Genomic DNA, 12,656 nt, shown 5'->3' with positions numbered 1-12,656 from the left:
AGTGCAGGAGTGCAGGGAACTCAGACTTTTTTTTTTTTTTTTTTTTTTTTTTAATCTTTTTCCGGATCCTTTGGTTTCTGGCAATTGCAGCTACATGGCTGGACTTTGTTGATACAGCTTAACATGCACATAATGCTCTGTGTGAACAGTTCTTTGCTAGGAATGATAAGCAGTGTTACCATAGTGCTACAAAGAGGCAACACACTCAAAAGGACATACTAATTTTACAGTAATAAAATAATAATAACAAAAGGATGCAGGTTGCCCAGAGAAGCTGTGGCTGCATCATCCCTGGAAGTTCAAGGCCAGGTTGGACGGAACTTGGAGCAACCTGGTCTAGTGGAAGGTGTCCCTGCCCATGGCGGGAAGACTGGATCTAGCTGATCTTTCAGGTTCCTTCTAACCCAAACCATTCTATAATTCTATGAATTTCAGCTAATTCCTTCTTCTCTTTGAAATTATTTGCAAGTGATGGGAGTAGAGGCTTCAGATATGCCTCTACAGAGGTTTTGTTAGAGATTTTGGACAGCAGAGATGCCATTGCAACACCTAAAACATTCTTCTATGAAAAAGGAAATCCTCCAGCTAGATGCCAAAGACAATAAAATAACAATGATTTTAACATCACACCAATGAGGGAAACAGTTATTTGTAATTTACTGTTTATTTTCATATACAAAAAGATAAACTTGAAATAGTTCTTTCTAGGTTTTTTCCTCCTATCTGTTGGGGTGTAGCTGCTTCACACAGGGCAAATACTACATTCATACTGGTTTATTCGGACACCCAGTGCAAAGCTGAAGCAGCAAAACTCCAACTTGGCAGATCTAATTTCAAACTTGAGACTCATTTCTAAAATACCACAGTAAAAAGGAACAAAGATCCACTGCAAATTCATGAACTATGATACAATGTTCTTTCCAAAATGTCTTCATTTCATAACTGCAATACAATGGATGTCTGCATTAGGCCATTTTATATGTACATTTTATATATACATACTTCTGCAGAATATATATATATAAAATATACATATATGAAAAATCAGCACACTTCAATCCAAAAGGGGTTACAGCAACGAGCTTAACTCTCTGTATACTTTTTTCTTTAACAGGATACTTTAGTATAACTTTTGTTAACTCAGTAGTACAAGCTATCTCTGTTCTACATTTTTATAGCTACAAGAGTGAAATATAACCTACAACATTTACATTTCACATATCTTGGTATACAAACAGTACTTATTGAATTTGAGCCAAGGACCAAAAGACTCTTTAAAAATTATTTCACCATCTGATAGAGCTTCCTGTAATTTACACTCAGTTTATTCTGCAATCTTCTAAATCATTTACTTAATCTCATAGTTTGAGTTTAAATCCATTCAAACTGGAAATCCTGGAGAAACAGGTTACTGCAAACTCTTATGTATACTCTATATATACAAGTTAAGTAACACAGCGTAATAAGACTTAGCTATTTATCCTAAAACTGATATACACATATTTCACTACGCTAGACAAGTCTTAGGATTTTTTTATTTTATTTCTTTAAATAAAGCACAAATTTAGAAGTAGCTGGTAAAACTTACAATAAGATGGTTTAAAATGACAAATGGTCAGGGTGAGATTTCTTCCTGCTGGTGCCAAAACATTTTCTTGTGAGTTTTTGTACTATGCTGTGTTGTTTAACTGTATGCGTCTAATGTGACATGCAGAAAGCTCTTTCCACAAGAATTGACATCAAACTGTACTTAAGTCAACTTTACAGTACAAAATTTGTCAAACTTAGGGACGAATGTGAAAATATTAACAGGTGAAAGATCAGACTTTCAACTCTACCATGAGGATCATGCAGAATTCGTTAAGCGGATAGTTCGAACAGACTGACAATGGCATTGTGCGGGCTTATGGCAGAGAATTGAGGCCAAGAATGTTACTTAGTTTGCAGTAACCACCTCCTTCAATCCTGATCCGCCAACAGATTGACTTTTGCATCGTAGTTATTCCATTGGAAGGCCAGCAGCATTGCAAAATGCCTCCTCCTGGGAGATTTTAGCACTTTGATTTACCAAAGATGATAATCATCAACAGCCATAGAAATATTAGAAAAAAATGGAGAAAGGGAACCATCTAATTTTCTTTCTTTACTAATAGTAAAGTAATTACTAGTCATTCATTATCAGTAATTAAATGAATTACTAGTAATAGTAAATTCATTAGTATTTGGACAGGAAAGCTACTATGTTGTCCAAGTAAAATATAGACTGTAAAGTTGCATCAACTACATGGATACATCTTTTAAAAACAGACATTTGGGAGGGGGAACACATACAGTAAAATGTTAATGTAAAAAATGGTCTAACTTTTTATTTTTCCGCAGAAAATACGACCTGAAAAGAATTCTCTTCAACAAAGTACCACTAAGAAGTTGCTGTAGTTGAAGGTCTGATTTTACAAGAAGATTCTTGGGAGAAAGTAGTTGGAAAAAGAAAAGGGCCAGACAGGTTCTGAGTCTTGTCAACATGATTTTTGTTATACTCAAAATTGCTCTGGTGCTAAGTCCACCTCCAGGAGCTATGAGATGGTCCAACCTCCTCTTCCTCCTCTGTCATGGCTGGATTTTTGGTTCAGGTTGTTTTTGGGGGGTTATTTTGGTGTTTTAACAGAGGTGGCAATGCTGAATGCCAGCGACTACTGAATTAGGATTTTAATTGACTAGGATGGTTACTGATTCAACTTCAGTTCATCAAAACAGCAGAAAAATTGAATAAAGTGTGGCCAATGCCTTACTCATCACAGAAACAGAAGCTACAAAATCTTCCCAGAACATGTTTTAGTTTTGCAATACCAACCTTACTGCAATATTATACACTGAGTTTTTGCTTTTTAACACCTGGAAAGATTAAGAGGCCTCCGCTTCAAAATCAGCCAAAAAATGCAGAAATAATGTTTTATTCACATTATCTGCCCCATTAAAATACTGAAATAAAAGGCTAACAAAGGAAGCACTTTTCAGAGAACACTTTTTCTTGATAGGTATCCAGCACAATGCCATTATAGAGCTTCATAGAAGTCCTTTTTGTTTCAATGTTGGAAAACAAAATAAGTTTTGCTTTTTTCCTTCAGTCCTTGGGGATCACTTTCTGTTGACGTATATATATATATCATATACATGTATATATGTATATGATACATATATATAAACACCCATATATAGCAAGGTTCCTGTTTGCAATTTGTTACAATATTGTAGTATCAAGGAGAATCCAGATAGCAACACTGTTTAACATGAGGTTTGAGGTAATTGGTTTTTGAAATACCTGGATCACAGACTGCATCCAGAAATAACAGCTGGGCAATGAAAAGTTGGGGATTTTTTTTCAGACAGAAAAAAGAAAAAAAAAACAGTAAAAGAAATGGAAAGCTTACAGCAGTTGCTTTTACATGGAAAAATAAAGGCACAACAGAATAATAGCATTACATTTCAGAACAGCTGGATGGACATAACACAAGTGTGATCTCCTTCTGTGGAAGTGTCCTGACAAAAAGGATTGCTGCTTACTCCATAGGCTACTACTTCAATCAGGGAACAGAGCATGACCCTGAAATGAGTTACAAAACAGGAACTCCCATGTGAGTAAGGGACCAGGTGTGCTTGGAAGGTGTTCCAGGAACACACGCGCACTCGTGGTCACACAGGATTGGATGGCAACTCTCTCCCTGATTTTCCACAGGGCCAGGACTTCACCCAAACACAGTTGAGGGACTCGGCAATTCTAGAAGCCTGCTTGAAGTGGTGTAAGCACTGATTTCAAAAGGCACACTGTCAAACCAGCTCCAAGGTAGAGCCATGTATTGTTTGGTTTAAAGCTTTCTTCAGTAACCCTCACCCAGTGACTCTGTGCTGTCAAGGTTAAGAGAACTAAAAAACCTGGAGTGAATTTTAGGTCTGATGGAAAAATAAGTTAAACCCCCCCCACATTTTAAGTTGCTTTTGCTTTAATACTCTTAGAATACCTTGGTTTGATTACACAGATTTGAAAAGCTCTTTCTCTAGGAAGGGCTTCGGATGTGACAGTGCTCCTTTTCTTCAGTGCCTCCGATGCAGACTGTTAAATCTGATGTTGGGAACACAGAGCACATTATCTGTGTGTTCTGGTGAAGCCTGATTAGTTGTGTCATTTCAGAGAGAAGGAATTTCTAGGAACTGGTTTTATCAGGACTCTACTGGCAACAGCTCCTTACAGATCATATTGTCAATGCAGCAGACGCAGCTGCTGTAAACGGATACGGCTGCGAGCGAGATCAGCCCGGCTATTTGGCCTTGGTAAACTCTTAGCACCCTGACTTCACAACTCACTGCAGCACCCCAGCATATGCCAAAAGCCACACTGCTCACACATGGATACTCACATGAATACATGAAAAAACTCTTCCTGGTTTAACTGAAGATGGCCATAGAAAAGCAATAAGCATCTTTAGCAGAAGGGATGTGACACGCAAGATAACCTAAACATATACTCAGTGCCATCCTCAAAGCATGTCCAAGTACATCCAAACTTGCTCCTCAAACTGTTTTCAGGCTACACTTCTTATATCCTCTAGACTTTGATGTAGTGCACACTTAATTTAAACATCATATATATATTTCTTTATTTATTTGCTGTGCGTACACAGACCTTTCTCCCTTTTCCCTGCAGAAACATATTAGACATTACAAAAATAATTTGTGGTATAAAAGAATTCTCACACAATGTAGAATTTTTGTTTTGTATATGTAACTAAAATATATATATATTTTTCCCAAAGTAAAAAAGTCAAAATGTCCTTATTTTCCTCTATTATATAGTCTATTTTATTTACAATGTTACCAAACAATATCCTGTATGTAAAAGTGATAAAAGTTTGCGGGACACTTCCTGCTTAGCAACTTCTAAAGCGGAGTGTGGCTTGAAGAGGACTGCAACAACAGCACTGTCACACCTTATCGACCAGCACCTTCCTCTGCAATACAAGTTCCTTCCATTCTGAGTGGAACCAGACCCTTCTCTGGAAAACCAGGGCAAGCCCTTACAGTCTGACTAGAAAGCAGCACAAGAGGAATAAAACGTGTGTTCTCTGTTTTCCGTGCTGTGATATTAAGGGGGATCAGGATTCTTAATGGCGAGGCCTGACCCAGCCAACCTGGAAATATCTGCTTCCACTGACTTCAAGGGAGAACAGCAAGGAATCAGGAGACCCAAGGAAAATGCAGTGGAATTACCGGGAGGCACTCACGGACCTTCTCTTCAAAACAAACATACACAAATATTTTGGCACTTCCATAGGTGCAACTATCTAGCACTGGATATTCTGTAAGATAATTTCAGCTGAAGAATGAGGCAGCATAAGAAATGGGTTTCTTTTGCCTTAAATAGAAATTTCTTAATTATCAGGATCAGCTAAAATCCTTAATCATAATGAATAAGCCTAGTACCACTTAACTGATGGTTACGCTGGTTTATAGCCATCTCTTGTAATATGCACCTATATTTCAATATAAGCCACGTACAATTTCCAGCCTTGCTGTACTAATGCAATTTCATTAGCAAGTCACAGCTCTATCATCTCAAAAAAATACCCCTATTTTAGCCTCTGTGGTATTTCCAGTTTAAAAATGTGAACTTTGTTCACCTAGGAAACCAGCACAGCCAGTGCAATAAATTCATGAAAAGGAATTTCATCACTGAAGGGATGGGGAATCGCGGCTCTTAAATTCAAGGAGAATTTTTACTCAGGATATTTAATGTTAGTATTCACCTCAGAACTGCCATACAAGAGAGGAAGGTCACCAATAAAATTCTGCCATCAACTTTTTGAAGACCAGCTTCCTCTATGTCTAAATGGGAAGTGAAATTTAGTGATTGGGAAGTAACAGAAGAGAGGTGTTGTTCCCATCCTATTCAAGGGAGCGTTAAGAGCAAAAGAGTTGCAGTTGCTTATGACAGCTACACCTATGGATGTGCCCCATTCCTGACTTGGAAAAAGCCTCTGCAGCACCAAACAGAACCAAAATCATGTTGTCAAATGCTAGATTAGTGGTGAGGGAACTACTTACTTGGCAGCTCAACTGTTGAAAGACCGATAAGTTAAAAGGAGCTTGTCTTCATTAATAAAATAAATACCAGTTTAAAAAAAAGCTTGAGCCAAACTCGTACAAATTTGGAAATAAGCGGAAATTCAGGATTTCCGTCTCTGCTGCAACAGCAAGACACACGTACCTACACACATATAAAACTTGTAACTCAGCACACACGCAATTTGGAAATTCATTTTAAAGTCAGTTTCTGAATCCTGCTGACAAGATGATCTATAAGGAACCATTACACCAGGAAGATGTAATACTTTACAATCAATGTTCGGTCAAGGTTTGTACGGTCGTGCAGTTCCCCGCAGTAAGATAAGCTACATGTGAGAATTTTTGTTTATGCTTTCTCGAAAGAGAATATTTCAGACACTGTCTAATAGGCTATTAAAATCATATGGCACTTTCAATAAATACTTTAAAGCTTCTTAAAGAAATCAGGATAAAAAAGCAACTGCTGTAATAAGCCTGTTTTAACTATTATACGTAATGCTGAAGGAAAAAATCCAGAAGAGCAAACAGATATTAACAGTTAAAAGACAGTACAGCTTTTTTTCTTTCTGCAGCAACATGAACTGGCTCCCATTCCTGGGGAAACGGGAGCAAGCCCACCTCGAAACAAGTATTCACTCAACCTTAACTGCTCTACGCTCCACCCCAACCCTTACATCACTTCACTTCTAAAACATAGTCACATTATTATATAAATCTCAGTGCAGAAATGTATTAAACATGAAAAAATACTGATCCTGCAAACATTTACAACCACGCTTAACATCAAGTGAGTGCCTAATGTCATGACACCAGAAGAGCTACCTACACCCTTAATGCCAAGCGTAGGTATGTTGCAGCATCAGGCCCAAAGATGCCACCCCCCACCGGGGACATCAGCTGGGTCAAAATGGTATCGTTCTGTCTGGTTTTGTCAAGGTTTTCTCAACACCAAGAAACATAAACTTTCAAACCTACACACGGAAACACAGTTACATGTGTGTACATACTAATATGCAATATACATTCAGTAACTTGAAAGAATAGGTTAAGACTTTATTCAGATAGACAAATTAAGGCAATTCTCTTAATGTCTCTTCAAGATAAAGGACCATGTCCTCATTTGTGACCTCTAGGTTTTAAAGCTATACTTTTCAAGAAATATATTTCAATTTTCTTTATATTTTCTCCAATTAGCAGTTTTGTTTGCTTAATAAATTATATCTGTGCAAGGGTGCACACTGATAATTTGGCAGTGGCGAGAAGTCCAATTCATTTACATAATACAGACTTTTTACATTTCCATTGCAGGGTGATTAGTTTAGGACTGCATTTTGGCTTAACACAAAGGAAAATTTAGAAGATCTGGCCATCCAATGGACATAACTTTGTCAGTCTAGCAAGACACAGAATTCATGTTATATTCAAAGTAAAAATAAAAAAAAATGGAAAAAAAAATTAAAAAAGAAAAGAAAAAAACGATGTACTGTCCTTTCACTAAAACAGACCAAAAAAAAAATAACACAGAATGGAAACAGCCTTCACAAATAAGAGTGAATAATGCCCAGGTACCTTATATAGGCAGTTATTCTACAACTGTATACAGTTATTTACAATGGTGCTTTATTAAACAAAACAACAAAAAAATGGTAGCACTTCCTAAAAGATTTTGGAACTTTTTTTCTTTTTTTTCTTTTTTTAAAACTCCCTTGTCATAAAAGCCAACTTACATTAAAATATACTTACTACAAGACAACACAACTAACAAAATATATAATAAAACTCATACAAGTAGAAAATTCTGAGGTATTTCTGGTTTGAGGTGGTCTGTGGTCATGAAGTTTTAAATTTTTTTTTTCAGTTTAAACCTCGGAAGCCACGTAATGTGTATGTGTGTGTGTGTTTTGTGTTTGTTTTTTTGTGTTTTTTTTTAAGTTTTTTTTTTTTAAACATTGCATGTTTTGCAAATTAAAAAAATATTTCATTGTTGAATCAGCAGCATTAGGAACATTCACTGACTAGAGCGAGTTTATGGCATAATAAGAGTAACGGTATCTTAGAATATGCACCACTTTAAGACAAAAAAGTTTCATCACAGAGTAAGGAGAAAGCAGTGTCAAAGAAACCGGTCAGAGAGATGCTGTGGGAATCACTGTTGCTGCTCAGCTGGGCAGCCCATAGGGTTCTCAACGTTCTTCAGGTATTTTCACTCCCCCAACTCCAAATTAATAAAGAAAAAAAATTATTTACCCAGTTTCTACCCTTTTGCTCTTTCCACCTTCTGCACCGGTAGCTTGGGCTGACAGATAATCAATCCAAGGCCAAATTTCCTCAACTGACTCACACTTAAAATGAGATGCAAGAATTTTCCCGTCTTCCAGTATTTTACCAAAGTGCTTCTGAAAGCACACTTTGCCACCTCTCCTGATTACACGACTTAAAAGCATCCTTCCCACTGCTATCTGGAGTCAAAAAAGTAAAAGGTAATTATAGTTCTGCTTTGTTCTTCTACTGCCAAGCCCGAGATTCTGGAGGAAGAAAGAACCAGCGCCTTGCTTCCAACCACCGTCTCTTTAACTCTGCTTTCTCCACACTCTGCAGCCGTTAATACTCTGCCCAGAAATGTCCTTCCCCTCCTCTAATGGTTACCTGAGAAGTAGCTCCATAGCAAATGATGTTTCCCCAAATGCTGCCAAGTCCAACGTCACTCTCCCCACCCCTATTCTACGCTCCCCCCTTCAATTCTACCATCAAGAATTAACATTCTCCGCCCAGTTACTTTTTTTTCCATGTTACAATGACACCCGTTAGATCCGTAAAGACACATCTGCTGTTTTTTTTTGAAGCTCACTTCCAAAAAAAAAAAATAAAAATAAAAAAGGAACTGAACCCAAAACCAAAACAAAATGGGGAAAAATCCTTTTGAGGAAGGTGTGTTCTTTATATAACAGTCTTAAGTTTCCTCCACAGTTTGCAGCATTGCGTTTTTGAAGATGGTAGGTGGTTTTCCTTTATGTCACATAAGCTTTATGTCACAGATGCTCCGCTCAGAAGACAGACTGATAAAGAGAAATCCAGAAAACTGAATAAAATAAAAACAACTGAAGTGAGTTTGTTGAGGTTCTGAGGTACCTGCACCTTTTCTGCATTCATTAGTCGGCACCTGAATGCTTGCTGAAATGTCCATTTTTTTTAATACAGTAGAGCAATGTGCTGGTAAAATTGATCCAATCCAAAAAAATAATAATAATAATAATAACAATAATAATAAAAAGTCAAGATAAAATAGCAGCTGCATTCATGGGTTTGTTGGATTTTTGTGTTTTGTTTTTTTGTATTTTTTTTTTTTCCCAAACTTTTTCCTTGTTGTTTTTTGTCGGTTCTTTTTTTTTTTTTCTTTTTTTTTTTTTTTCCCAAATCCACTGAGTCTGGAAAGACAAAAGTGAACCAGGACCCGGGACTCAGATACTAGACTCTTTGGGTGGCAAGTCCACGTTGGTGACGGACGTCACGATGGAGACGAGGCAGTCCGAGGTAGTGCCGTTTACGGATTTGCGGATCTGCGCAATGCGCTCCTCGACACAGCCCGCCGAGAGCCGAGCCTCCGCGTCGTGGTCCCAGCACTCTTCGATGGTCACGCAGAGCTGCGCCAAGCCCTGCAGACAAAACGGCGAGAAAACACCATCAGCAACATCGTCTGCTCCCGGGACTGCCCTTGAAGAGGGTGGTGAGGTCCATTTGGCACAGCCCAACGCTGTAAAGAAAACCTCTCCGTGATGTGGCAATTACCACAGGATAAGCTTTAACAATTACTTTAAATATGTGTTTTTGCGTTTAAGCTTTTGCTTTCTAAGGCTCTAAGGCTTGGTCGCATCCAGCCCCTAAAGCACTTTTTTAATATCAAAATAAATCCCAAGATTCAGCAGTCAGAGCTTTAAAAGACAATACAACAAGAATTACGATTCCCTTGATAAAAACTGCGAGAGCTGGCAGCACTGTGTCAGTTACTATGAAACCACTGCTTTGTTTGCAATCACTTCTCTCCATATCCCCAAAATAACTGAATTGAACAGTGCTGGGAGAGCACAGCTCTTATTTGAACCCTCATTTGAAGTAGAACACTAATCTTTTTCTACAGCCCGCAGCTCTCCCTGACTTCTAGGCAGTGAGGTGGTACACCTAAGTCTAGCCAAATCCATGGCAGTTCGGTCAAAATAGAGGCATTTGGCATCTTACTGAAGCCCTGTGAGACATCATCATCTGCTCAGTTTCCCAATCTGAGAAAAATCAGCTCTTTCATTAGAAACACAAGCCTGAAATGATCTACCTCTGGGAAACCCATGCTGCGTTTTGCTTCACTGTCTGCTTGCCTTCACGTCTAATTAATTTTTTCCTCAAAAAACTGTTCCAAGTCTTGCATGTCATCTAGCTTGTGAGGAACATGTCTCCAATGATATGGATCATTTTCTTTTTCTTAATGAAAGGACTTTATTTTCCATTCTTTCACCATATTAAAGGAGTCCTACTAAACCACCACACATTCAGCACTGGCTGATTAATCAGCTGGTTTACTCTCTAAATACAAGGGAAAAACAGAAAGGGGAGCACAAAGGTGTTGAGCAACCCCTCATTCCCCAGCACTGATTCCCTCTAGCACTGGGAATGCCTAACAACATCCCTCATTCCCATCACACAGGAAAGTATTTTCCACTGTTAACCAGGAGGGACGTACGGGATGTTTTAACCAGTGATCCTTGAACACAGGGCGCATCTTCTTGTGAACCACCACTTCTTGCAGGTCCTCAAGGGATGGGTGCTGACCTATTTCTTCTTCAAAAGGCAGCATGTATTCATCCACTGGACCTAAGGTGCACACAGAGAATCAGGTTAGCATAGAAATGTTCTCTGCAGAGCCACGTCCTCTCCATGCATGAGAGAGCTGTGGCTCCAGAGCAACCTCAACCCACTGCAACAAAGCCTGACATTCACATGTCACTGCAGACAAATGTGATTTACATTCCTCCTGCACAATGGTCTTTGCTGTCCCTGCTGCTTGTCTGGACACACATTTTCCACCTCGTTGAGTTACGAATCCGAACCCTCAGCTGGGCCTCCTGATCCCACCGCTCTCCTTGAGGAAGCTGGCCTGGTAGTCTTTGATTTATTTTAATAGAAAGAGTAAATCAGTCCATCCTTCCCACATTTTAGCATAGCAATTCAACACACAATAACTTAGAGAAAGGTTTCAGCATGAGAATAGTTTCATTTTAGCACTGACTAGTGAGGTCAACTATATGCAACACTTAAGAGTTTCATGCTTTGTGATCTGGCTTGCTCATAGGTTTGAGTCAGCCCTGACATGCTGGAGCCAGACTCACTTGTCCCAGGTACCAGCTCCTAAGTGTAAAATGATTTCTTAACACTTTAGTTAGACCAGTTATGGCTGTGAACTGCCCTGGGCCGTGGGAACGAGACAACTGCTATGAGTATCAGTGCAGATGCTGGATGGTAGCAATAACTTCCGCTTATTGAAACATCATTTGGCTTTTGGCAACGTGTAGATGTTCTCTCAAAAACAGCAGCCCATCTTAACTGATTGGCTTTCTCAGGGTGCTCTGTGGCATCACTAGCGGTTTCTCAGCAGCAAAAAGCGATCATTTGGAAGAGCAGAGGTATTTCAAGAGGGTCTTTCCAGACTAAAATAAAAGAGCTGACCACTTCATCTGGCCATGAACTGTGACACCAGCAACATGATGTTTAGGTACTCTAAAAAATGAAATCACTAAACTGGCTTTACCATTTTTCTTGACTCAATGCCAGTCAGTAAATCAAACTGAAACACTCGCTCCAACAGATGGCTCAATAATGCTCATGACTTTCCTCTACTCTTCCTCCAAGAGGAATCCAAGCTATGGAGAGCTGAACTGGTGATCTCCAAGCAAAATCTGCTGTTTACGCAACATCACTTCAGAGCTAGAAGTGCAAAAGGAAGCTTTCCCTCTGATTTAATGGTGCTGTGTGTAGCACCTGGAGTATCTTGGCCAGCTGCTGCCTGAGAAGAGTGGAAAGGAGATCACAAAGGTGGCAGAAAAAAATCCAAGGGGATATTTGGGGCACCTCAACAGAGAAGGGTTAAGCCTACATGAGTGACCTGAGTACCACTGTTTCACCCTACTATGCTCCTCAGCATAATTTTAGGATAAAAAACCTGAGAAAGCAGACACCATGAAGTTTATTCTTTTAGATCCTTCAGGAGAAAGTGAGGTACTCCAAAGCTGTGGATAGAACAACTCAGCCCACTTCTGAGAAAAAGCCCACTTCATCAACAAAAGTCAAAGATCAATAACTAACCTCTTATGACAGCAAGGAAACGGGCTCACTGACCCAGGCAGGTCCTTTCAGCCCCATGTTCCCACTATTTTGCTAAGGTGTTTTCCATTCAGGCTACCACACTGACCTGCATAAGCAAGGTGACAGCCAAGGTGGCTGTGTAGCTCTTCTCTGGAGCTCAAAGCCTACTTGGTCACAGGCAGGAATGCGGA

General features: G+C 39.1%; 1 protein-coding gene across 3 annotated transcripts in view; it reads right to left on the bottom strand.

The window, feature by feature from the left end:
* Positions 1 to 645: 645 nt before the first annotated feature.
* The window catches only part of ACVR2B (activin A receptor type 2B), a 122,006-nt gene continuing 109,995 nt past the window's right edge, over positions 646 to 12,656 (bottom strand). For all 3 annotated transcript variants that reach the window (XM_032679407.1, XM_032679399.1, XM_032679416.1), the window contains 2 exons: positions 10,847 to 10,977; positions 646 to 9,770 (listed from right to left, as the gene is read on the bottom strand). In XM_032679407.1, coding sequence (XP_032535298.1) covers positions 9,576 to 9,770; positions 10,847 to 10,977 — 326 coding nt within the window. In that variant the 3' untranslated portion in view covers positions 646 to 9,575. The remainder of the gene's footprint in view (positions 9,771 to 10,846; positions 10,978 to 12,656) is intronic.

The sequence above is a fragment of the Chiroxiphia lanceolata genome, chromosome 1 (genome assembly GCF_009829145.1).
Source record: "Chiroxiphia lanceolata isolate bChiLan1 chromosome 1, bChiLan1.pri, whole genome shotgun sequence".
Taxonomy (NCBI): Eukaryota; Metazoa; Chordata; class Aves; order Passeriformes; family Pipridae; genus Chiroxiphia; species Chiroxiphia lanceolata.
This window is presented reverse-complemented; position numbering and strand designations above follow the sequence as displayed.